The sequence below is a fragment of the Staurois parvus genome, unplaced genomic scaffold (assembly GCF_062004578.1).
Source record: "Staurois parvus isolate SC_StPar_1 unplaced genomic scaffold, SC_StPar_1.0 ptg001058l, whole genome shotgun sequence".
In the NCBI taxonomy this organism is placed as follows: domain Eukaryota; kingdom Metazoa; phylum Chordata; class Amphibia; order Anura; family Ranidae; genus Staurois; species Staurois parvus.
The window spans coordinates 773,033-799,057 of NW_028318854.1; the positions used below are offsets into that span (position 1 = coordinate 773,033).

The 26,025-nt window shown below is 43.2% G+C and overlaps 2 protein-coding genes across 3 annotated transcripts in view; both read left to right on the plus strand.

Moving 5' to 3' along the window:
- Positions 1-8,622, plus strand: part of ALKBH6 (alkB homolog 6, nucleotide demethylase) — a 41,600-nt gene extending 32,978 nt beyond the window's left edge. The window contains exon 7 of one of the 2 annotated variants that reach the window (XM_089658199.1): positions 3,830-8,622. In XM_089658199.1, coding sequence (XP_089514325.1) covers positions 3,830-4,114 — 285 coding nt within the window. In that variant the 3' untranslated portion in view covers positions 4,115-8,622. The remainder of the gene's footprint in view (positions 1-3,829) is intronic. The other variant, XM_089658200.1, reaches the window with a different exon arrangement.
- A 5,229-nt stretch (positions 8,623-13,851) lies between these two features.
- LOC149440700 (uncharacterized) overlaps positions 13,852-26,025 on the plus strand; it is a 129,578-nt gene continuing 117,404 nt past the window's right edge. Inside the window, exon 1 of the mRNA XM_089658201.1 lies at positions 13,852-13,900. The gene's annotated coding sequence lies outside the window, so the exon portion shown is untranslated. The remainder of the gene's footprint in view (positions 13,901-26,025) is intronic.

Here is a 26,025-nt window from a genome sequence, read left to right on the forward strand (position 1 = left end):
CCACCTTGTACAATGACTCACTGTCAGCTGCCCTAGACTCTCTGGCACCCCTTACCACACGCATCATCAAACCCAGACCGCTTCAACCCTGGCAGACCGACAGCACTAAACGCCTCAAACGTCGCAGTCGCGCACTGGAGAGACTGTGGCGCAAAACCAGGTCCCCTCATACTTTCTCCCTCTACAAATCTGCATTTCTTATCTACACCTCCTCCCTTCACGCCGCCAAGCAGGCCTACTTTGTTAACCTAATAAACACCCTCTCCTCCTGCCCCCGCCGACTCTTCTCCACCTTCAACTCCCTGCTCTCCCCCCCCCCCCCTCCTCCACTCAGTACCTCTCTCACCGCCCACGAAATTGCCACCCATTTCCACAACAAGATTGACGCTATCCGTAAGGACATCGTCAACTTGCAATCTACCTCCCCACCTAGCCTCCTCGCCCCCGTCACCCCTTCATCTCCCCCCTCCTCTGCCCTCACAACCGCACTGCCCCCCTCCTCTCCCACTGCCCCGCCCACCATAACCCCCCCGCACTGCACTCCCTCAGCCCTGTCACTACTGAGGAAGTCGCCAAAGTCCTCTCAAAAGCCCGCCTCACTACCTGCCCCCTGGACCCTATCCCCTCTCAACTCCTCCGGTCACCCCCCTCTTCCCTCATCCGCTCCCTCACCCACATCTTCAATCTCTCCCTCTCTACTGGCGTATTCCCCTCCCCCCTAAAGCACGCGCATATCACCCCCATCCTCAAAAAGCCCTCCCTGGATCCCGCGGACCCCAACAACCTCAGACCCATCTCCCTGCTGCCACTCACCTCCAAGCTCCTTGAACGCTTAGTCTACGATCGCCTAAGCTCCCACCTTACTGACAATAACCTCCTTGACCCTCTACAGTCCGGCTTCCGTCCCCTACACTCCACTGAAACCGCCCTCCTCAAAATCACTAACGACCTACTCAACGCCAAAGCCAAGGGCGACTACTCTGTCCTCCTTCTCCTGGACCTCTCTGCGGCCTTCGACACAGTTGACCACCCCCTCCTTCTTAATAAACTACTCTCCCTTGGCATCGGAGATGCTGCTCTCTCTTGGTTCTCATCCTACCTATCCTGACGCTCCTTCAGTGTCACCTACAATGGTGCCACCTCCCCCTCCCTCCCCCTCTCTGTTGGGGTCCCCCAAGGCTCTGTCCTTGGACCCCTTCTCTTCTCCATCTACACCTCCTCCCTGGGCAAACTCATACAATCTCACGGCTTCAACTATCACCTCTATGCTGACGACACCCAAATCTACCTCTCCACCCCTCACCTCACCCCCACTATCTCCGCCCGCATCACTCACCTCCTAAATGACATCTCAGACTGGATGTCGCTACATTTCCTCAAGATTAACCTCTCCAAAACCGAGCTTCTCGTCTTTCCCCCTGCCCACACCCCCCCCCCATCCTATCCATCATCACCAACAACTCCACTATCACTTCCGCCCCGCAAGCCAAAGTCCTTGGCGTCATTCTTGACGCGAACCTCTCCCTCCAACCGCATGTCAAATCACTCACAAACACATGCAGGCTCCATCTTCGCAACATTGCCAAGATCCGCTCCTTCCTCACCCCAGACACCACCAAACTTCTAGTACACTCCCTCATCATCTCACGCCTTGACTACTGCAACTCCCTCCTCACTGGCCTACCCAAGTGCAGGCTCTCCCCGCTCCAGACCATCCTGAACTCAGCTGCCAGACTCATCCACCTTACCACCCGCTCCACCTCTGCCACCCCCCTCTGCCTCTCCCTCCACTGGCTCCCGATTGCCCAACGCATCAAATTTAAACTCCTTACCCTGACCTACAAAGCCGTTCACAACACTGCCCCTGACTACCTCACCAATCTGATCACCAGGTACCACCCTACCCGTACCCTTCGCTCCTCACAGGACCTCCTTCTATCCTGCTCCCTGGTCTCCTCCTCCCATGCACGACTGCAGGACTTCTCCAGGTCCTCCCCCATCCTCTGGAACTCACTGCCCCAATCCATCAGACTGTCGCCTTCTCTATTCACATTCAGGCGCTCCCTCAAAACCCATCTCTTCAGGGAAGCCTACCCCACCCTCACCTAACGGCCATCCTCCCTCATTCCTCCTACCACTTCATCCCCCCCAGCCACTTCCTACTGTACCTTTACCCCCTCCCTCCTAGATTGTAAGCTCGTAAGAGTAGGGCCCTCTTACCCCTCGTACGCTGTCTGTCTTTGTTGTACTGTGCCATGTATTGTCCCCCCCTATTGTACAGCGCTGAGCAAACCCTTTGGCGCTATATAAACTCGTAGTAGTAATAATAATAATTAAACTTCATTATAGGCGTTTGTGATGCAATTTTAACACTTGGCAAACGCATATCAGACGCCTCAAAAACGTTCATAGAGTGTTTGGGGAGCGTTTGAAGAGCGTTAAAACGCTTCCCAAACACCTGTCAAATGCTATAGGGGCGTTTGGCAAGAGTTAGAAATTAGTCAAGTGTGAACGAGCCCTAAAGTTCCACTTTAAGTTGGAGGAAAATCTCCCCAGTGAATACACAGACAGAAAAATAAACACTTCCCCACTTTGTCCACATATTTATAAAATACTGTTGTTGGTGTTTAAATTACACTCCTGCTTATATTTCCTTTCCCTTCCCCGCCACTTTGTTCAGCTACAGAAAGCAAAGGAAAATTCCCAGTACTTCCAGGTATGGGGATGGTGTGACCCCTCCTTCCCACCTGGAAACGCTATCACATGTAGGCATGGAGAGAGGCCTTAGTATACGGACCTTTACAAAGGTCTATCTCGCTCTTTACACCTGAATAAACAGTGAGAGAACGAAATGAGGGTAAGTGTATACAGCTGGTGTGGCCACCATTAAAGTGACAGCAAAGTGGCTGAATGGTTAGCATATTTGCACTGCAGCACTAGGATACTTTTTTTTAATCCAAACAATTTATTGTCAAGATAATAGAGAAAATGGAGCAGTACTTACAGAATTCACAATGACATTACTGCAACAGCAGGATTACACATAAATAGAACACCGTGGATACGCAGATCCCATAATAAACAGAATAACAGAAATGGTAATCAAAGAAAACAGAGACCACAAGGATACAAAACGTAGCACTAGGATACTTGGTTTGTATCACAGCCAGGACACCATCTGCATGTTCCGCCTGTGCCTGTGAGGGTTTCCTCCGGGTACTCTGGTTTCCTCCGACACTTCAAGGGCATGCTGCCAGGTTAACTGGCTTCTGCATAGATTGGCCCTAGTGTTTGTACAGTATGTGAAATAGGGACTTTAGACTGTAATCTCCTTGATGGCGGGGATTGATGTGACCAGGGGCAGACTGACCATTTGGAAACTCGGGCACTGCCCGAGGGCCCGGGGTCTGTAGGGGGCCCCATGATATGCCCCTGGTACCTTTTTCATAGGCTTTTTTGAGTTTGGGCAAGGACACAGGGGCCCCATGATCCCTTATTGCCCGGGGGCCCCATGAGTTGTCAGTCCGCCTCTGGATGTGACTGTACTGTATGTTAAGTGCTACATGAATTGTTGGGATTATATAAGACGTGTAATAAATTAAAAAGATTACTGTTAGCAACCACTAGGTTTCTTTATATCATGTTGTATCCCGCACTATTTTAAAAAAAGGTGAAAGCTAATTGGTTGCTGTAAGCAAGTCTGGAATGTTTTTAGACTCCTTAACCACTGCCATTTTACGAAAAGACCTTAATTTTCTAGTTTACTTGTATTATTGACACTCAGGAACTAGTAACCTATGAACCGATTGCTATGCTTGAATATCTTTAGGTCTCTTTTGTCTTCCAGGTTTCTAAAACAGAAGAACAGAGATATGTTCTGTCCTTCTTGCTGGAGCCCAGAAGTCTTTTTGTTCTTCGTGAGGACTTGTATAAAAATTACCTTCATGGAATTCATCCCTGTACCCATGATACGCTCAGCCACAGAGTGGCCAATCTGGACAAGTGTGTGGCACAAAGTGACGAGACACTGGCCAGAAGGACACGAGTGTCACTGACTATCAGATATGTCCCCAAAGTACTGAAAACCACACTCTTCCTGGGGAAGGGGAAATAATTAAAGGTGCTTGAGTATATGGAGATGTTCAGCATTAAAACTCAGGCTGTGGGGTGACAGCTAGTCCTGGATGATGCTTGGGCAGAAGCCTTCCTATATGAGCAGAGATCATCTGAATCCCTTCACACAGGAATTGCATGAAGCTGGCTTTGATCATAAAGCAAGAGGCAAGCCATGGGGCAAAGCCTGATGTCATAATTATACCAATTTCTCTGAAAATCACTCTTGCATGTGATTTTTGTATATGCATCTGCCAATCAGATAATTCTTTGTTTGCTTTGAATGCTCCTTGTTTCCTTGTATGAAATTACATCTTAGTTTGTGTCACCTTGCTGCTGTCCCCACTGGGGAGATTCATAATCTTTTTGACCTGGTGACCAATTTCAATTTCCTCCTCTGGTAGTGCTGGTGGGTGATCCTTACCATAGCACAGAGGGTCACTCAGAAGATGACATTTGAACAGCGTTCTCTGCTGCAGTACTCTGAGCCCATACAGCAAATGTGATGATGCCGCCCCCAGGGGGCAGGTCCATGACAGCCTGGACTCAGAGGAAGTGGGTTGATTGGCGCTGCCCGACTGAGGACATCATGTGCCTGAAAAGAAGTACTGCCGGGGAGAGCTTCAGATTGAAGCTGAGTATTCAATCAAAGTCTCCTTTAAACTGTTTTTTTTTTCGGGGGGGGGGGGGGCTGTAAAAGTGTTTTTCTAAAACTTCAGCAGCTTTGTGCATGACAGCAAAGCACGTGACACTTCCAGAAGGTGGCAGTAATGGCAACCCATGTATTAATGCATTAAAGCAGGGGTGGGCAACTGTGGCCCTCCAGCTGTTGGTGAACTACAAGTCCCATCATGCCTCTGCCTTTGGGAGCCATGCTTGTAACTGTCAGTTTTGCAATGCCTCATGGGACGTGTAGTTCTACAACAGCTGGAGGGCCACAGTTGCCCACCCCTGCATTAAAGGTTTCCTTTAAAAGAAAAAAAAAACAAAAACTGGTGACCATCATGTTATGTACATGGAATGATTTTAGATTTATCTGTATGTTGTTTGTACAGGAAAAGAAAGGAACAGGCAATAGCTTACCAAAATTGCTAAAGTTGTTATTATGTTTGTATTTGTGTGCATTTCACAATGTACTTCCGTATTTAGGATCATTTTACAAACCTGATTATTATGAATACCATTCTCTGTCTATTGTTTGCCAGAAATAATATTTCTTTGTGTGTCATAGCAATGTGAGACATTTTCAGATATGACCTTAAAGGAAAACTGTCATGAGGAACATGGAGGTTAACATTGTTGACATTCCCTTTTGAAAATTCTACCTGTCTTGCTGTAATGCTTCACCCACTTGCTTCCATACTTTGAGTCACTGACCCAGAGAAAACATGCAGATTAAGGGCTTGTTTACACCATGTGCAGTTGAGCGCATTTTTAAAGGATAAGTTCACCTTTGGGAACATGATACACGTGCCACCCTTTTTCAGGGTGGAACATGTAACTCGTTCCCACTCCGGGAGCCGCTGCCCCATCCGTTTTTTAAAAAGCTCTGCCCGCTTTGCTGCGTCATTCATTCAGAGAGTTCTGTGAATGGAAAACTACAAGTACTGACAGCCTTTGCAGCTGTCAGATTGTAGGTCTCGGTGAACTACCCCAGCGCTTTTGAGCGCTATGGCAGTTCATTGTCTCTTCCTGTCAGTGTCTATCTGTCCGCCCATATGAGGCACGAGCAGACAGGTACACTGACCAGTCTGCAGGAGTCCTGCATGGCAGCCGAAATCTGCTGATCGTGGTTGCATTGAAAAGAAAATTCTGGTACCGAAAATGAAAATTCAAAATGCTGAAAACCAAAATGCGCAGTTTTTAAAAAATGAATGTTTTTTGGTAAAAAATACACTTTGATTAAAAAAAACAATATATACCCCAATTTTTTTTGTAAAATATGAAAGAGGATGTTAGGGCGAGTAAATAGATACCCAATATGTCACGCTTGTGGAATGGCGTGAAACTGGGGTACTTAAAAATCTCAATGGGTGATACTTTTCTACAGGTTAGCAGTGTAAAGTTACAGAGGAGATCTAGTGCAAGAATTATTGCTTTTTCTCTGACGTTCATGGCGATACCTCACGTTTGTGGTTTGAACACCATTTACAAATGTGGGCATGGCCTCTTTATGGAGAGATATCAGGTCAATTAGACCCCACATCTCTCCTCTGCAATGTAAAGCATTGATAGGCTTTAAAAAAATGGCCAGAACAGGAAGTGACATCGCTTCGGTCCTCCAAGGGCATAGAGACGAGTGGAGGCCATCTTTCCTTCACTCATCTCTATGCCCAGCGCCGGGTTCGTTTGGTGGTTTTTCCGGTAAGGCTGAGAACTACTGAGCGGTGGGGGGGTTTTCAGCACCTGTATTGGTGCTTTTTTTCATTTCGGCCAACAGCCGAAAGGGGTGTTTTCGGCCACCGAAATTTCGGTACATCCCTAGTACAAACATATATGCAAGGAAAATGAATGTATTTCAATGAGAATAGTCAGCCAGTGGATAAATTCAGTCACTTACCTGGTACGTCACTGGTCTTCAAGTGGTTGAACTGGAACTTCAGCTGCAGGCATCATCGCAGTACCTTATTTAGTGCTGACGATTGGCTTTCTTGTAATAGCAATCAGAGCGGCTAACTAGTCGCACGATTGCAATTACAAGCAGCAAGAGGGGACTTCCCCTTCTACCGCTTTAACGGGAGCCCCCATCCCCCTGTGCTTGCACACAAATGCAAATGCAGGCACCAGTCCCACACATGTGAGGTATCACCGTGATCATGGGCAGTAATTCTAGCACCAGACCTCCTCTGTAAATCTAAAGTTGTAACCTGTAAAGGCTTTTAAAACATCACCTATGGATAGTAAATGTTACATAATTTTGTTGCCCTTGCACAGGTGTGCGCAATTTTAAAGCATGACATGTTTGGTAACTCCAAAATTACTAGTAGCAGATATAAGAAGCGCCACAGAAAATGCAAAATTAATCAAATAAGAAGCACTTCTAACCAAAAAAGGTAAAATAGTGTACAAATAAAAAGTGCGCTAATTATTCACAAAACATGCAAGGATAAATAATAAAAATAAATGAATTCATAAATATAAACATAAGTCCAGCCACCATAACAGTGATAGTCCAATATCAACTTAATGTCAATTTTGAAAACAAACACCCTTGTGCAAATCCGACACCAGATGAAATGAATACACTCACCAGAGCTATATGCTGATTATATTATAAACCAGCATGATAGCATTTTGCTCTGGGAGCAATGATTTGCAGGATATCCCAGTAGAGGAACCGCAACCAATAGTAATCCAATCAGCACATATGGAACAGCTAGGCAGCATATATGGAACAGCTAAGCAGCAAATGATCTTCCAATAACATGGGCAGAGCTCGAGGAATAAGAAGAGATATGATGGTGCAGTACGTTTAAAACCAGTAAAATTTTATTAATAAAGTATTGCACTCACAAAGAAGGTGTCTAGCCGACACCAGCAATGACAGCCTCTAAAATGCCACATCTACAAGGGAAAAACCAAGGGACGAACCTCCTGCACTGCGATCAAACAGCCGACAGCTGGGAGGAACGTTCCAACGTCACATCCACTAGGCCAGGCCCAAACGCGTTTCGTCACTTGACGTCTTCAAGGGGCAGAGTTAAAATGTCCAAAATTACTAGTGCAGTGCAGCTCTCTAAATTAATAATTGTTAGAAAACATAAATACTCCTGTGAAAATCATATACAAGTGGTAAACTAAAAAGTCCACAAACAATCCCCTCAGTGACGTGTATCACTTCCGTGAATATCTTCTTTCGTAATATTCACTGATCCTCCACTACACCAGGTAAAAACCTGCTCACCTCAAGAAAAGAAAATATGGGCTCATCTGGGTGTGCTCAACTCCTCAGTCGAAGTGACATATCTTCTTATCTCTTCTCGCCTTCCACTCACACTGACAGTAGGCCAAAATTGATCTCATGCAACAGACCGAAACATAGTGCTCTCTGTACAACACTACAATAAAGTGTTCTACGGAGAGCACTATGTTTCGGTCTTTATGGACTCTTTAGTTTATCACTTGTATATGTTTTTTACAGGAGTATTTATGTTTTCTAACAGTTATTAATTTAGAGAGTTGCGTTGCATTAGTAATTTGTGAATATATTTAGATAATGAAGTGAAATCCACTGTTTTTGTCTTCATCAAGCAACAAAGAGGTATTTCATAGTATTTTGGTTTTAGGTGGGGCGTGTGATTGCGCTTATTGATCACAGTTGGTTATATCAGAATGATTGGTAACTATTTACTCGGCGTAACATCATCTTTTATATTTTACATAAAAATTGGGTTATGTATTGTGTTTTTTGCATTAAAATTCAAAAAAGTGTATTTTTTCTCAAAAAATTGTGTTTGAAATACAGCTGTACAAATACTATGTGACATAATAAAATAGCAAAACCCACAATTTTTTTCTCTAGGGCATCTGTTTTAAAATATATAATGTTTGGTGCTTCTAAGTATTTTCTAGCGAAAAAACCTGATTGTTGCATGTAAACAAAAAGTGCCAGAAAAGTGAGCAGCGCAGCACTATTTTCTTTTTTTCGTGATAGATAATACCTGCCAGAGGGGAGTTCCACAAAGGAGGTTTAAACTACGAACTTGGCGGGCCCACCATAGGAGTATGTTATACTTTTACATTCCTGTATGTATACTTTAGAACAAGAGGTTGCATCATAGCATACCAACATATGTGGACGCTGGCAGTCATACATTGATCCAGTAATGGCTTACACTTGTGTTTCAATAACTGTGTAGATAAAGACAATCATATCTTAGATTGTAAGCTCCAAGGAGCAGGGTCCTCCTATCCCTCTTGTATTGAACTGTATTGTTGCTGTATTGTCTCCCGTTATATTGTAAAGCGCTGAGTAAACTGTTGCCGCTATATAAATCCTGTATAATAATAGATGCTTGGGTCCTACCACCAGGGAAGTCCCTTCAAACACCTCTGATGTCACATGACCCAGTTAAATAAACCTTTTTTTAACACATATAAATAAATCATAAAATCATAAATTTGTTATACTCTGAGAAGAAGAGGTGCATTCATGGCCAAAGTTCAGATCACACTGAGTGTATTCAAACTGAGTTGAAAGCATAAAACGCAATAATGATGGATATAAAATGCAACCAAATACATATCAAACATATGGGGCCCCCCTTGAAACACAGCAAGGCATTTTTAAGATCAAAATTGAGCTGAATAAATCCAAAAAGAAACTTAGAAGTAGCAATACTTTGGATGTGATGGTTCCAGCCAGATTTCAAAAGATGAACCCAGAAAGTTATTGTATATGGTTCCAATAGTGATGAATAATTGTTATAAGACATTAACCTGAACCAGTTTTGCTGGTCTAAGTTGGCTGCATTAGAGGAAAGCATGCTGAGAATCACTGCAGATTTTGGAATTGTGGTCCACCATGTGAACTTAAACATTACTCTAGGAAGAACAAACACCCTTATTTTTTTTATATTAAAGTGTCACTAAACCCAGGACCCTGCATTCACTACATCTGGTCTCCCAGGACCCTGCATTCACTACATCTGGTCTCCCAGGACCCTGCATTCACTACATCTGGTCTCCCAGGACCCTGCATTCACTACATCTGGTCTCCCGAGGTACACACAACATGGAAATGACATTATTTTAGTACATATAAACTGCTAAATACCTTTTCTCATCAGCAGTTAGAGCAGTCTTGTGACTTCTATCAGTGTCCAGCAGAGCACTGGTTAAAGCTTGTAGGAGGAGTTTTCTTTCTGCTCTAGGAGGATGTGAAACCCCCTGACCCTTTGTTTGGACTTTGCTGATTGGCCTTGTGCTGATCACATGCACTCTTCAAAGAAAAAAAAAACTGGCAAAACACACCAAACTGAGCATGTGCATGCGACTACGGATTCAGTCTGTATCAGGTGGTCATTTCAACTAGAGGAGGGGCAGAGAAGACAGGATCAACAGCCTTTTTACACAATGCAGAGGATTAACTCCTTAGGTTCCACAGTGAGTATAACAAGCATGCTTTACTGCATCTACAGACTGATTTTACTGTTTGTGGGATTGATGTGAACTGGTAGGCACTGATAGGTGGGATTGATGTGGCACTGTTCAGCACTGGCAGCTGGCACTGATGGACACTGACAGGTGGCACTTCTGGGGCCACAATGATCATCAGGGCACACTGATCATCAGTGCCCTGATGATCAGTGTACATGTCCCCACCGCGGAATGCCGATTACCGGCTCTTCTCTAGAGCTGTCAGCCTGACAGCTCGTGAGGAGAGAAATGCCAATAACCGGCATTTCCCTGTTTACATGTGATCAGCTGTGATTGGACACAGCTGATCACATGACCGAGCCGACATCTTCGGCTCTTTCCGTAGATCTGTAATCCGTTGTGTCCGAGGGACACAGCGCACCGCCGATCGCCGCGCATGGGCGGTGAGAATGGGAGGACGTCGTATGACGTCCTCCCAGAACAAGAGAACCACCTTGCGCCCGTCATAGGACTATATGGCGGGCGGAAGGTGGTTAAGGGCTTTAAGAACGAAAAAAAAAAGCAAACATCCAGTGGATGAGTGCAGATGGGATGGGAAGAAAAAAGGTGTTTTTTTTTTAACTAGGAATGTGCTTTAAGGCCTGTTTGGGCATAAATAAAATAGATAAACTGGGCAGCACATTGGCTAAGTGGTTAGCACTTCCACCTAGCAGTACTAGGATCATTGGTTCAAATCCCAACCATGACACTACCTGCCTGGTGTTTGCATGTTCTCCCTGTGCCTGCATGCTGGTAGGTTATTGGCTCCTTTCTAAGTTGGATCTAGTATGAATATGAGTTTGGGACCTTAAATTATAAGCTCCATGAGGGCAGGGACTGATGTAAATATACAATATATATATAAAGTGTTGCGTAAATTGACAGCGCTATAGAAGTACCTATAATAAATAAAGCCCCATCAGCTGTATGCAGCTGATGCAGAATATCATGCTTGCTTTACTAGAGGATGATTTAATAGATCAGAATAAATTCCTCACTCCACAGTCTTGCTGCAGCCATTGTAGACACTGCTATATTATTATGCCCATTGTGTAGGACCTGAAGTGACTGGTATTCAGGGGTGGACTGACAAATCATGGGGCCCCCGGGTAATAGGAGATCATGGGGCCCTGTGTCCTTGCCCAAACTCAAAAAAGGCTACGAAAAAGGTACCAGGGGCATCTCATGGGGCCCCCTACTGACCCAGGGCCCTCAGGCAGTGCCGAGTTTCCAAATGGTCAGTCCGCCCCTGGTGGTATTGTATGTGAGGCAAGAAGGTTGGTGAGAGATTGGTAAGAAGAGTAGCTACAGAGGACTGGTCATCACAGCTGAAATCGGAGGGGAGGAAAACTGGGGCGCTGTTGACTGAAGCTTCAGTTTGGCAAAAAAAATGTCTTGCTCCTGCGCACGCATGCACATCATCCTGCACTGGTCAATGGAGGCGATCGAAGACTGGCACACAGAAGAAGATGCTGGCACCTGCGAGGGATGGGGACTGTTGGAGAAAAGGTCAGTATTGATCCCTTTATGCCTGCTTTAAAGCAGAACTCCAGGAAAAACTTCTTTACGTGTTCTTGTTGCGGATTTCCTACCTTCACTGAATATGTCCTCCATCTTCTGATTCACGAAGTAGTTGCTCTGAAATAGCCTATTCATTTTCAAATCAAACTTAACCATTTGCCCCCTGGAACATTTACCCCCCTTCATGACCAGGTCATTTTTTGTGAAATGGCGTTGTGTTACTATAACTGACAATTGCACAGTCATGCAACACTGTACATAAATTAAATTTGTCATTTTTACCCACAAATATAGCTTTCTTTTGGTGATATTTGATCACCTCTGCAGTTTTTATTTTTTGCGCTATAAACAAAATTACCAACAATTTTGGAAAAAAAAATATTTTTTACATTTTTCTATAAAACATCCCTCCCCCCACCCAAAAAAATAATCCCAATAAGTGTATATTGATTGGTTTGCATGAAAGCGTCTACAAATGGCGGTATTTATAATGGAATTTTTTATTAATATACTTTTTTTTTTTCTTTATTTAATATTAGTACTCAGTGACTTGTAGCGGGCCTGCGCTATTGCAGCGCACATTCTGACACTAACTGACACTGGGTGGAAACTAACTGCCACTGACATCTCTAGTAAAACAAATACAGTGATAATAAAAAGCACTGTCACTACTAATGACACTGGGCAGGAAGGGGCTAACATCTGGGGCAATCAAGGGGTTAAGTGTGTTAGGGATTACTTTTACTGTGTGTTGTTTTATTATGGGACATGCTGCTTTTCATCTCTCTGGACCCGGTGATAGACAGGTTCAGGAGCCAATGAGAGCACGGGTAGGGCAGCACACGCCGCCTACCCAAAAATACAAAGTGACGTATATTTACGTGATTTTGTGCAGAGCAGCCACCCTGTAGCAGTAAAAGTGCTACAGGGTGACGGTAAGAAGTTAATTCTCTTTGGTTTCCTCTTGGTAAGACTGTTGGCTACTATGCCTCCTTTTCCCCCAGCCACTGGTCTTGGCACTTCCCTTCTGTAGTTCTTTTTCCAGGAAGCAGTGATGTAATTCAGCCACTCTTGCAGTGGTGGGTGCACCAAGATTTTCAGGCATATTCAACATGTACAGGCCTAGTGTACCCGCCCACATTCACTGCAATTATCTTGGGTTGATGGGAACTGTAGTTCCCTTTACTGCAGAGAGCGAGGAGAGGATATGATGTAATCTCTACTGTTACACCTCCTACTTGGCAGAACAGATGCTGTTATCTTTTGAATTACAGAGATGAGGTCATTATTATTATTGTACAGGATTTATATGGTGCCAACAGTTTGCTCAGCACTTTACAATATAAAGGGAGACAATACAGCAACAATACAGTTCAATACAAGAGGGATAGGAAGGTCCTGCTCCATGGAGCTTACAATTCAATAAGACTTTTCTCCTAAATGGTAAAGATTTTCAAAATTTTATTAACAGTTTTGTGTAGGGGGGTGTACTATTGGGTGATTTTTTTTTTTTTTTTGCCTATCCCGGAGTTCTTGTTTAAGAATTTGTTACAAACCCAGTAACTGTCAATTTTCTATCGCCTGCATGTAAAGATGGAGAAAATAAAAATAAAAACGTGATAGAAAAGGAATTCATATGTTGAATATTATTACTGCGGGCATTAACCCAATACAGTTACCAGAATGCAGTGTTTTGTTGCTACAGTGCAAACTCCAGTAAACTTGGTTTCCATAAGGATGCAGATACAATAAAAATCCTCCAACTGTAGAACCAAAAAACATGTAAAAGTATTAAAAAAAGAAATCAAAACACAACACTGTCAGAGATTGTATATTGACCGCACATTAAACCCAGAACTGCGAGTGGGCTCGGATACACCAGTCTGTACCAGCCCAGGGCACACCTGCAGGGGTTAAGTTCTGTGTTTGTATGAGCGGCGGTCTAGATGCGTGTGAGAGACTGGATTCTCCTCTTACCTGGGGACAGGTAACCTGAGTGTGTGCCTCCTCTGTAGGTGTGCCCTCACCTGTCCCTCCCTGTGGTGGAGGCTGCCCCAGTATTGTCAGTGAAACGATTCTCTGGAAGCATCTAATGCTGAGGATTCCCCACAGGACTCTGGGCTATAAGGTAGGGCTGCCAACCTGCTGTTACACCTATCAGAGGGATAGTGCACCTCCGCTCAGTGTAATATAGACACGTTCCTTTATACATCACTGCTGAGATCTGAAAGTACACTGATTGTATACAGCAGATCCAAGATACAGAGAGGCAGTGATTATATATCAATAGGAAGATCTTACCTCTATTCCCAAACCAGTCCTCGGGACCTCTAATCTTTCCAGATCTCTTAATGGAATCTGTGAAAATGATTTGTGTTTGATGAGTGCTTCATTTGAATTATGAATAGCTAACAGGGCTGTGCAGGTGCATGGAAATTTGGAAAATATGGTCTGTTGTTGGTATAGGAACTGGGGTAGCAGAAGTGCCATTTGGACCCTTCTGGAGACCTGCAGAGCATCCATATGTCCACTCACTGGTGGTGTGGTGATATGAAATGACTGCTATGCATGGTCACTGCAAGCTTATGTATCATGCTACTCACCTAGATATATTCAAATGCCCTCCTGATGGTGGTAAAATGTTTGAACTATGCAGTGTTGTGTCATTACTGACTGCTATTAATGGTCACTGCAAAACCCTGGATCATGCTACCCACCTACTGTAGATGTATTCAGGTGCCCTACTGCTGGTTGTATAGTGTTTTATCATTACTGCTATGCATGGTAAACGCACGTCCATGGCTCATGCTACCTGATTGTTCATTTGCTGATGGTATAGTGTTATAGAATTACTGACTGCTATGGAGAGTCACTGCAAACCCCTGGGTCATGCCACCCACCTAGACATTCATATGCCCTCTCTTGCTGGTGGCATAGTGTTATAAAATGACTGCTGCAATGGTAACTGCAAGCCCATGGGTAGTGCTGCCCAGCTAGACACATTCAAATGCCTTCTTACTGGTGGTAAAATATCATAATATAACATGGTCCTACGCATGGTCACTGCAAGCTCATGGGTCATGCTACCCACCTAGACATTCAAATGTTCTCTTGCTCGTAATATGATGTTATATACAGTATTACTGCTATGCATGGTCACTGCAAGCTCATGGGTCATGCTGCCCACCTAGACATTCAAATTCTCTCTTGCTCGTAATATGATGTTGTACTGTATACAGTATTACTGCTATGCTTGGTCACTGCAAGCTCATGGGTCAAACTACCCATCTAGACATTCAAATGTTCTCTTGCTTGTAATATGATGTTATATACAGTATTACTGCTACGCATGGTCACTGCAAGCTCAAAAGTCATGCTACCCACCTAGACATTCATATGCCCTCTCTTGCTGGTGGCATAGTGTTATAAAATGACTGCTGCAATGGTAACTGCAAGCCCATGGGTAGTGCTGCCCAGCTAGACACATTCAAATGCCTTCTTACTGGTGGTATGTCATAATATAACATGCTCCTACGCATGGTCACTGCAAGCTCATGGGTCATGCTACCCATCTAGACATTCAAATGTTCTCTTGCTCATAATATGAGGTTATATACAGTATTACTGCTATACATGGTCACTGCAAGCTCATGGCTCAAGCTACCCACCTAGACATTCAAATGCTCTCTTGCTCGTAATGTGATGTTATATACAGTATTACTGCTATGCTTGGTCACTGCAAGCTCATGGGTTATGGTACCTGCTTATACGTATACCCTGTATTGAGCAAGGTTAAAGTGGAGCTCCACCCAAAAGGACTTGTCCCCCACTCCCTGAGAATTGGCACCTTTAGGGAGTTGAGGGGGGGGGACATGTACTAGATTTTGACAGGTTCCCACTTGCGCTCCAACCGCCAAGGCGATCGGAAGTGGAAGTTCTCCTCCCTGTCCAGTCTTTTGGGACACGTGACAGGTCGCCATATTTATTCATTACATATACAGGCTCTATTTCCTACTTTGTACTTCACAGTGATTGCACTTCCCATCTCCCCTGTCTCTCAAGGCAAGTTTATCAATCTACTAAGAGTGATTGAAATGGACCTCCAGCCAACATTTTATATACGGTAGTTGTATGTCGAGTAGTTATTTCATTTTTTTTTGTTAGATTTGCCCTCATTTCCTGTTGAAGAACTGTGAGGGTAGTAACAGTTGTCACTGGCACAGGAAGTGAGGAATATCTCCTCAAGGGGGTTGCGAAAAAAACTTTCGGTTTTTGTATGAATTTTTCCCTAAAAACAAGAATGTACACTTTGTGTGTCACTATCATTGTGGCTAATTTACTTTATTTCAACTGTAATTGAACAGAGATAATAAACACCTTCCTTGATACAGATACTCCCATTAGGCCCCTTTCATATGGCTGGTTTGTAGCGGCCTGTGGCAAGAATCTGGGGATTTTTTCTGCTGGAATGACTGGGTTATGTGATCAGCAGCAGCCACTCAGCCCAGTTAAACTAATGGCGGGCCGACAATGGCTGCTGCTGATCGCACGTAGCAGCGCAAAGTGCGGTTAGCTGCGGTTCGAGACAGAAGGCCAAGCCTGGACGCAGTCAGCCTGCCATTAGTTTAACTGGACCAAGCGGCCACTGCTGATCATATAACCTGGTGCTTTCCAACAGCAAGAATCTTGCGGCCTCCGCAGGAATCCGGAGGTCGCAAGAAAGGGGCCTTAGTGTGGGAATCTTTAAATCAGAATCTGAAACATAGTCATGGAAATATGGGACAGCAAGCATGTGAAGACGACTGTTGGTCAGTGCTTTAATAATAACTCCAAGGGCATGAATGGGTTGAACACGTACTTTTTTCTGATGATTTACGCTAGTCAGCTGCTGACAAGCGAATGCACGTTCCCCAAGCATGTGAAACAATACAATGCAGAGAAGTATTTCTGCCTAGCATTTGGATGGAGAGTCTTCATAAGAGTTTTGGAATGAGATCTGAGCCTTGTAGTTTTATGAACCAATCAGTTCCTCTTTACCTGCATTGGAATGATTTGTTTTGGGATTGTGATGTTATAGGGGCTCATTTACAGCAGCAGCCGTGTTGATCACACAGCTGCTGGTGGGTGCTGGGAGTAAACAGTGCCATTTTCGTGCATTGCACGGTTTACTTTTTTTTTTCTTTTTGTTAGAACATTATGGAAAAGTCACAAATGCCATTTGATTAGGTTCTGTCTTTGTCAGTGCAGTGTCATGCAGTGGATTGCGCCGCGCCATGCTGCACTGGAAAAAAGTACAGGTGAAACTCCAAAAATTAGAATATTGTGCAAAAGTTCATTTATTTCAGTAATGCAGCTTAAAAGGTGAAACTAATACATGAGATAGACTCATTACATGCAAAGCAAGATAGTTCAAGCCGTGATTTTTTTTTTTTTTTTTTTTTTTAATTCAAATATTTATTAATTTTTCATATTTATAGATACATATAAAAAGAGAAAAAAGAAAATACAAAGGAGCATAGCAATACATTTCTTCAACAATCTCATATATCATATAAAATTCTTATCCCCTTCTATTTCCCCCTTTTTATTTCCCTTCCCTCCACCCCTACTCCCTACCACATCCCCCCACCCTCCCACTCTGCATTGCTCTCTTGCATCTTTCTCTATAGACTCAAAAAGAATCTTCACTTATCACTTCCCATTGCTTCACATATATTCGTTTGATATACAAAATCTTCCCATTTCCTCCATCTCCCATTGTAAACCTCCATCTTGTCTTCTTGGATATAATACAGTTTCTCCATCCTACTGATCTGATTTACTCTCTCTACCCAGTCCTTTTCTCTCGGCACCTCTGGACTATGCCAGAATTTAGGTATCAAACCCTTTGCTGCATTTACATAGTACCATATACCCAAATCTTTATATTTATTCATTGGTATCTCTGTACTATGTAATAGGCACGCTTCTGGATCTAGTCCTATCTTTATCCCTGAAATTTTCCTTATTAAGTTGACTATTGTCTCCCAGTAACTTTGAATCTTTGGACACTCCCACCATATATGAAACCACGTACCAAGCTGTCCACACCCTTGCCAACACTCTTGTGTTCTTTCTACATCTATTTTGTGTTCAACACTCGGTGTGATGTGCCATCTTACCAAACATTTGTAATTTACCTCCACCTCTCTCATACTAATATTTTCATGTGTAAGTCTATATATTTTCCTCTGTTTATCCTCATCTATCTCTATCCCCAAATCTTTTTCCCATTTTTCTATATACATTGGTTTTACTTCTGTGACTAACTCAGTGAGAATCTTCTAAATTTTTGCCGTGCCCCGTTTCCCTTCTCCCTGTGATTCCAACAACCTCTCAAATAAATTCCACTCCTTTCTCCCTCTCATTGGTTTTGGAAGGCTTTCTACAAAGTGTTTTAATTGGTGATATGTCCACTCATCAATCTTAATAAAAAGTTCCCCTCCATCTTTCTTTAAATCCTTCAGTGTTTTCAATTTCTGTCCGTCCATTATATCTCTCAGTTGAATATCTTCCTTTTTAATCCATTTTCCCATCCTCCCCTCTATACCTGGTGGGAAATACTCCATATTCCTTAGTGACATTAACTGTGAGTTATAATCCCATTTCATACCTTTATGTAAATTATCCCAAACCTTTAAAACATTCAGTGTATATACACTTGTAGTGTCTTTTAAACCTCTATATTGTGCAGGTGCCCATATGCTTCTACTCAAGTCCACTCCACTCAACTCATCCTCTATCTTAACCCACCTTTTCCCCTCTGCATTGTGTGTCCAATCATAGATTCTTGTTAGTACTACAGCATTATAGTATCTCCTGAAATCTGGCACTCCCAATCCCCCTCTCTCTTTACTACTACTCATCAGGTTATAAGATATTCTAGGTTTTTTATTTTTCCATATAAATCTTGTAATTATCTTTTTAATTTCTTTAAAAAAGGCCTCTGGGAGTCTAATTGGGATCATCTGCAATTTATACAAGATTTTGGGTACAATTATCATTTTTATCAGATTTATGCGTCCTTACCAAGAGGGGTTTCCTCCTCCCAGTTTCTTCAATTCCTCCTTGATTTCATTTAGAAGAGCAATATAGTTTAATTTATACAATTTTGTATATGAAGCAGTAAGTTTAACCCCTAAATATTTTATCTCTCTATCTCTCCATATAAAAGGGAATTCTTTTTGTATCTTTTCTTTCTCACTATTCGGAAGATTTACATTTAAGATCTCAGTTTTTGTTGGGTTGATTTTTAAATTTGATAATTTCCCATACTCCTGTAAACTTTTTAAGTTCGGGAGTGTTATCCTAGGATTTCCCACATAAAACAACAGGTCGTCCGCAAAGGCTGCCACTTTATGTTCAGTTTCCCCTATCTGTATTCCCTTTATGTCTACGTTCTTCCTAATTGTTTCCAGTAAAGGTTCCATTGATAACACATATAGCAGTGGGGACAATGGACACCCCTGTCTTGTCCCGTTTGACATTTCTATGGGCTCAGATTTTTCACCATTAATCAAGATGACCGCAGAGGGCGCTCTGTATAGCTTTCCTATCCACTCCCTCATCTTACCACCTACTCCCATGATCTCTAGGGTATCCATCATAAAATTCCAGTTTACTCTATCGAAAGCCTTTTCAGCATCGATCGAAAGCACCACTACCGGGGTTTTCCCCTTCCTAGATTTCTGGATCAATAACATAGTTCTGATTCCATTATCTCTACCCTCTCTCCCCGATACAAAACCCACTTGATCTCCATGGATCCATTCTGGCATTAAATCTTTCATTCTATTTGCTAGAACCTTTGCGTATAACTTCGTGTCTATATTAAGAAGTGCAATTGGTCTATAACTGGAACATTGAGTAGCGTCCTTCCCTTCCTTATGTATAAGTGTTACATGGGCCTGTAGGGATTCCTGTCTAATCTCCATTTCTCCACCCAGGGCATTCATATAATCTTTCAGTTTCGGTATTAACAATTCACTATATTTTTTTTAATACCTCGCAGTATATCCGTCTGGGACAGGACTTTTCCCCACCTTAGTATTTTTTATTGCTATTTTTATTTCCTCCTGCGTAATTTCTACTTCCAGTGATTTCAATAGGTCCTCATCAAGCCGTGATTTGTCATAATTGTGATGATTATGGCTTACAGCTCATGAAAACCCCGAATCCACAATCTCAGAAAATTAGAATATTGTGAAAAGGTGCAATATTCTAGGCTCAAAGTGTCCCACTCTAATCAGCTAATTAAGCCATAACACCTACAAAGGGTTCCTGAGCCTTTAAATGGTCTCTCAGTCTGGTTCAGTAGGAATCACAATCATGGGAAAGACTGCTGACCTGACAGTTGAGCAGAAAACCATCATTGACACCCTCCATAAGGAGGGAAAGCCTCAAAAGGTAATTGCAAAAGAAGTTGGATGTTCCCAAAGTGCTGTATCAAAGCACATTAATATAAAGTTATGTGGAAGGGAAAAGTGTGGAAGAAAAAAGGTGCACAAGCAGCAGGGATGACCGCAACCTGGAGAGGATTGTCAGGAAAAGGCCATTCAAAAGTGTTGGGGACTTTCACAAGGATTGGACTGAGACTGGAGTCAGTGCATCAAGAACCACCACACACAGATGGATCCTGGACATGGGTTTCAAATGTTGTATTCCTCTTGTCAAGCCGCTCCTGAACAACAGACAACGTCAGAAGCATCTTACCTGGGCTAAAGAAAAACAGACCTGGTCTGTTGCTCAGTGGTCCAAAGTCTTCTTTTCTGACGAGAGCAACTTTTGCATCTCATTTGGAAACCAAGGACCCATAGTATGGAGGAAGAATGGAGAGGCACACACTGCAAGATGCTTGAAGTCCAGTGTGAAGTTTCCACAGTCTGTGTTGATTTGGGGAGCCATGTCATCTGCTGGTGTTGGTCCACTGTGCTTCATTAAGTCCAGGGTCAACGCAGCTGTCTACCAGGAGATTTTGGAGCACTTCATGCTTCCTTCCGCAGAGGAGCTTTATGGGGATGCTGACTTCATTTTCCAGCGGGACTTGGCACCTGCCCACACTGCCAAAAGCACCAAAACCTGGTTCAATGACCGTGGGATTACTGTGCTTGATTGGCCAGCAAACTTGCCTGACCTGAACCCCATAAAGAATCTATGGGACATTGCCAAGAGAAAGATGAGAGACATGAGACCGAACAATGCAGAAGAGCTGAAGGCCGCTATTGAAGCATCCTGATCTTCCATAACACCTCAGCAGTGCCACAGGCTGATAGCTTCCATGCCACGCCGCATTGAGGCAGTAATTGCTGCAAAAGGGGCCCAAACCAAGTACTGAGTACATATGCATGCTTATACTTTTCAGAGGTCCGATATTGTTCTATGTACAATCCTTGTTTTATTGATTGCATGTAATATTCTGATTTTCTGAGATTGTGGATTTGGGATTTTCATGAGCTGTAAGCCATAATCATCACAATTATGACAAATTACAACTTGAACTATCTTGCTTTGCATGTAATGAGTCTATCTCATATATTAGTTTCACCTTTTAAGCTGCATTACTGAAATAAATGAACTTTTGCACGATATTCTAATTTTTCGAGTTTCACCTGTACTCTATGCGGGGGTGTGAACTGGCCTCATACAGGACAGGACCTTTTTCCTTGTCTTGTTGGGAAGGCTGGACAGCACAGTCCCAGCACACCTGGTGTGAATGAACCCTAAGTCCTGCTTCGCACCACTGTGACTTGTCTTGCCATTTGACAGTTAAAGTCACCCTATCTGCGGCAATATAACCATTTTTGAAAAAGGTTCCTGCACTATGTCTGTGCAACTTCTTTGTAAATTGCATTGACATCTGTTAAATGAAGTCGCACAGATGCCAGAAAGCTGCACATAAAATCGCACTGATAGTTGGCTTTGAAGATGTGCCAGGGGTGAATCAGGGCTAAAGGGATGCAGACCCTGCTACTTTCCTCATTAAAACCCTGCAAGTGCAGCAGATGATTGATAATTAAAATCACTCACATTCACTTTGCACATGGACACAGACAACCACTATTTCTTTAGAATAACAAAAGGTAGGAATCTGCTATAAAGTTTCTTAAATCTTTTGCAAAGTACATGAATCACCCAGAAGGGAATGTTTTTTCCCAATAAAGGTGGAGTGATTCTTTAAATGGGAAGTGGTTGGGGGGACTGGTAAATTAATTAATTTATTTATTACAGGTACTTATATAGCGCCGTAAATTTACGCAGCGCTTCACATATATATTGTACATTCACATCAGTCCCTAACCCTCAAGGGGCGTACAATCTAAATTCATGGCTTAACCGTTGTTTTTTTACCACCCCCTTCCCCCAAACCTCAAGTGTAAACAAGGCCTTAGGCGCACCACACATGGTACAATCAACTGTCAGTTTACCAAAACTATGTCAAGTTAAGATTCTACTTAATCTATCCAATCATGCAGGCTCCTCTTATATCTAAAGGAGATTGTAATGTGTGGTGTGGAGAGCTTTTCTGATTTTTAGAGCATACCAGCTAATGTATGCTCATTATGGATTTTAACAAATGATCCACTTTAAAATGTGGGATTTTTATTGTTTGTGGGGTGTTGATCCTTTGTTTTGGCCTAAATGACTAATGTGTGGTGAGGGGAGCCTGTGTTCACCACATTCATCCAGTTTGATATATTTCAGTTGGACGCTGACACCCATCATACAAGATCCCATTATTATTGCGTCTGTATCCACCCCAGGCTGTGCGCAGGCAGCCTATAGAGGTGAGTGCAGGCACAGGAGCTCCATGGGCACAGCTGCATCTCAAAATGTGACACGCGGGCAGGATCAGGTGCACAGATCTGAACACACAACATTTGACATGCTTCTGTGTACATGGAACATCTGCATTTACCTCTGTAGGCTACCTGCATGCAGACTGGGGTGGATTCGGGCACAATTTCAATGGGAGGGATGGGTGTCGGTGCCTGTCTGAACAAACCCTTAGGACCCAAGTACACGGAACACTTCTGAACGATGAAAACTGACTGCTGGAAAACGTAGGTTAAAAAACGTGTCTAGCTGCGTTTGCATATTGCGTTAATGCGCGTTTATGTGCGTTTGCATTTAGAAGCGTTTTTTAAAGATAAGCACAGAAGAACCTCCCAAATGCCCAGAATGCACTGAAAAGTAGTAAATTGTTAACTATTTCAGACTGTTTCAGAGAAATCCAGAGAGTATAGACCGCAGTATGTGTTGAGATTAGCTTAGGTGTGAGTTGCTTATTAACATTTCTTTTGTTTCCAAGGGTGGGAAAGGTGTCTGGTGGAGGGAGTCATTAAGGTCACCTGGCAGAGGGTCTTCATGAGGAATTTGAGGTGTGAATGCACATTAACATATCTTTTGTTTCCAAGGGTGGGAGAGGTCTGAGGTGTGACTTGGTCATTACAATGTGTAACAAGCTTGATAGGAACATCCTGTGTTCAGTGTTTTGTCCATTTGAGTACCTTCATGAAGAAAAAAAGGCTCTGGCAGCATCGGAATTGGAAGAGTTAAAAAAAAATCACTTTGTCGTATTTACAAGCGTTTTGCATTAAAAAAAATGACTGTAAACTCAAATGCCTGTAAACAACTGTAAACGAAGATCTGTACATGGACACATAGGACAACATTAGGGTGAGTTCAGGGGCTGCTGAAAAAAATGCAGAAAAGCTCCTGAATGTGAGTTTATCAGCTGCAGTGTACATGAACCCTTAATGTTGTCTTCATGTGATTGGGTGTTTAAAGCAATTCACCTTTTTGTAGATCAGATCCAGCATGTATACCATACTTGATGAAAATGTGCAGTAGGTGAGATACAGGGATTATGACATCACACAGCGCCAATGTGGTCCTCCAGTGTTGATTATGATGGTCTTTTGCTGTGTCCAAAGTCTTTCCAATGTGCAGCTAATTATATCTACTGTAAACGGAGTGGCTGTACAATATCACATGGTGTTTATTTGTATGTACTCGATCTCTATGGTAATCTGCCTTTTAGCTGCTAATTACAGTACAGGAAGAGTTGCTGGTTTACCCAGAGCAGTGATGTAGGTATTATAATGGATCTTTGTGTACATCCTGCAACTCTCATCTCCCGTCTACAGCAGCTGACCTGCAAAGCAAATATTTACCATGGCTTTGTGCTTCCATATCAATCAGTGATAGGAATTCCCGCTGGGCTGTGTTTATCCAACACACAATATAAGCTTCATGAACATTGTATAGGGCTGCAACCAAGACATTTGCTCGATTCCCCCATCAACACAGTCAGTGATGAGAGGAATCCCTCCCACGAGTCATTGTGTTTTCCTGGCAAGGGAAGCCATCCCTGCCAAGAGGGATTGATGCTATTATTGCTGTAACAGCTGCTAGCAAGAATCGCATGTAAAATCTAGCAGACTGGTTGTACCCACATTGATCGATCAATCAGCTTGGGTGCCCATACATGGTTCGAATCTCGGCGGTTTCGGCAGGAACCGGCCGAGATTCGAACCGTCTCTGACAGGCTTAAAGCAGAGTTCCACCCAGGGGCGGACTGACCATTTGGAAACTTGGGCACTGCCCAAGGGCCTGGGGTCAGTAGGGGGCCCCATGAGATGCCCCTGGTACCTTTTTCATAGGCTTTTTTGAGTTTGGGCAAGGACAGAGGGGCCCCAAGATCCCCTATTTCCCGGGGCCCCCATGAGTTGTCAGTCCACCCCTGGTTCCACCCATTTTTTAAAGTTCCTCTGATTATATGGTTCGTATGCTGTCCAGCACAATTTGGATACAATTTTTTTTTTTCTTAATGTAAATACCTAAAAATCATATTTGAGGACTGCACTTCCAGTCCTGGCCGCCTAGGCGATGACGTGTTAAGGCGAGTCGCAACGTCTCCTGGGATGTCTTTTCCTGTATCCCAGGAGTCCTGGGTTCCTAGTGACTGAATATCGCATTACTTAGAAACCGGAAGTGATGAGAATAGGCGGAGTTTGGCGCCATTTTACCAGAGTCCAGTGTGGGAAGGAAGTGTAAGATCTGTGCTGTTCTAATTATTGTTGCGGGGCTTGCTCCATTTCCAGACCTCACTTGCATTCCCCCTGGTGTGATTTGATAGACGGGTTGCCATAAGGGGGCAGGAACTTCCGCCATCCCTGCCATTGTTATGGCAACCTGTTCTATACAAGTAGCGCCGAGCAGTGTCAGTACTGCGCAGGCGTGAGATCGAGTGGTGCATGGTGGGATAACCAGCAGCGCCAATTCCAGGAAAAAAAAGCCTTGTGGGCTTCAGATGCCCAAAGCCATCATGGCACCTGCCTGCTTCCGAGATCAAGGTATATTTAAAATGAATTAGAAGGCTATAACTTTATCCATTTGTTAATGTTCTCGAAAAGGCAATCCTGGGTCAAGTTTTAAAAAAGATTTCTTCTGGAGACTGGAACTCCGCTTTAAGCATTGTGTAAAGTTGGCTATAGATGGATAAAAAAAAAAAACAAAAACAAACAAACAGATTCCCCATCCATTCATCCGAGGTGGATGAAAGAATCGTCCCCTCTGTACTACTGTATTCTGACAGCAGGGACTCCTCCACTGTCAGAATACACTGATCTGTGCTGCAGCCGATTGGCTGCAGCATTGATCAAATTATAATATTCCAACATTTCCGTTCGAGAGAAGCTGATCGTTAGATTGGTTTCACTTTAGCGGGAACAGCCGTACAGCTAGATCGAAATCCTTACTTAACTGGCCGAATTTCAATCCATCTATGGCCAGCTTAAAGTAGAACTATAGGAAAACCTTTTTTTTTCTCATTTTGGATAGAGCAAGGCAGAGTATAACCCATGTCAGATAATTTTTTCTGCCATCTGTGTCCCATTGTGGAGATTTCCCTTCACTTCCTGTCCCATAGCCAAACAGGAAATCCCTGTAAATTAAGGGAATCCCTTGGGGACCCCCACATCACCAGAACTAGTGTCCCCAGTGGAAGGTTTCCCCTCTTATTACTTTTCTGGGGACAACCCAACATTTGGGATTTTCACTTTTAGATTAATTTTAAACCTATCATTTATTTATTATATCTTTTATTAAATATTTACTAACATCTCAAATAAGCTAGCCATACGCTTGTAGAATTTCTTTTGAATGTTTTCATATGAAGAACATTCATTTGTTTTTATAATCATTTGCGGGGTC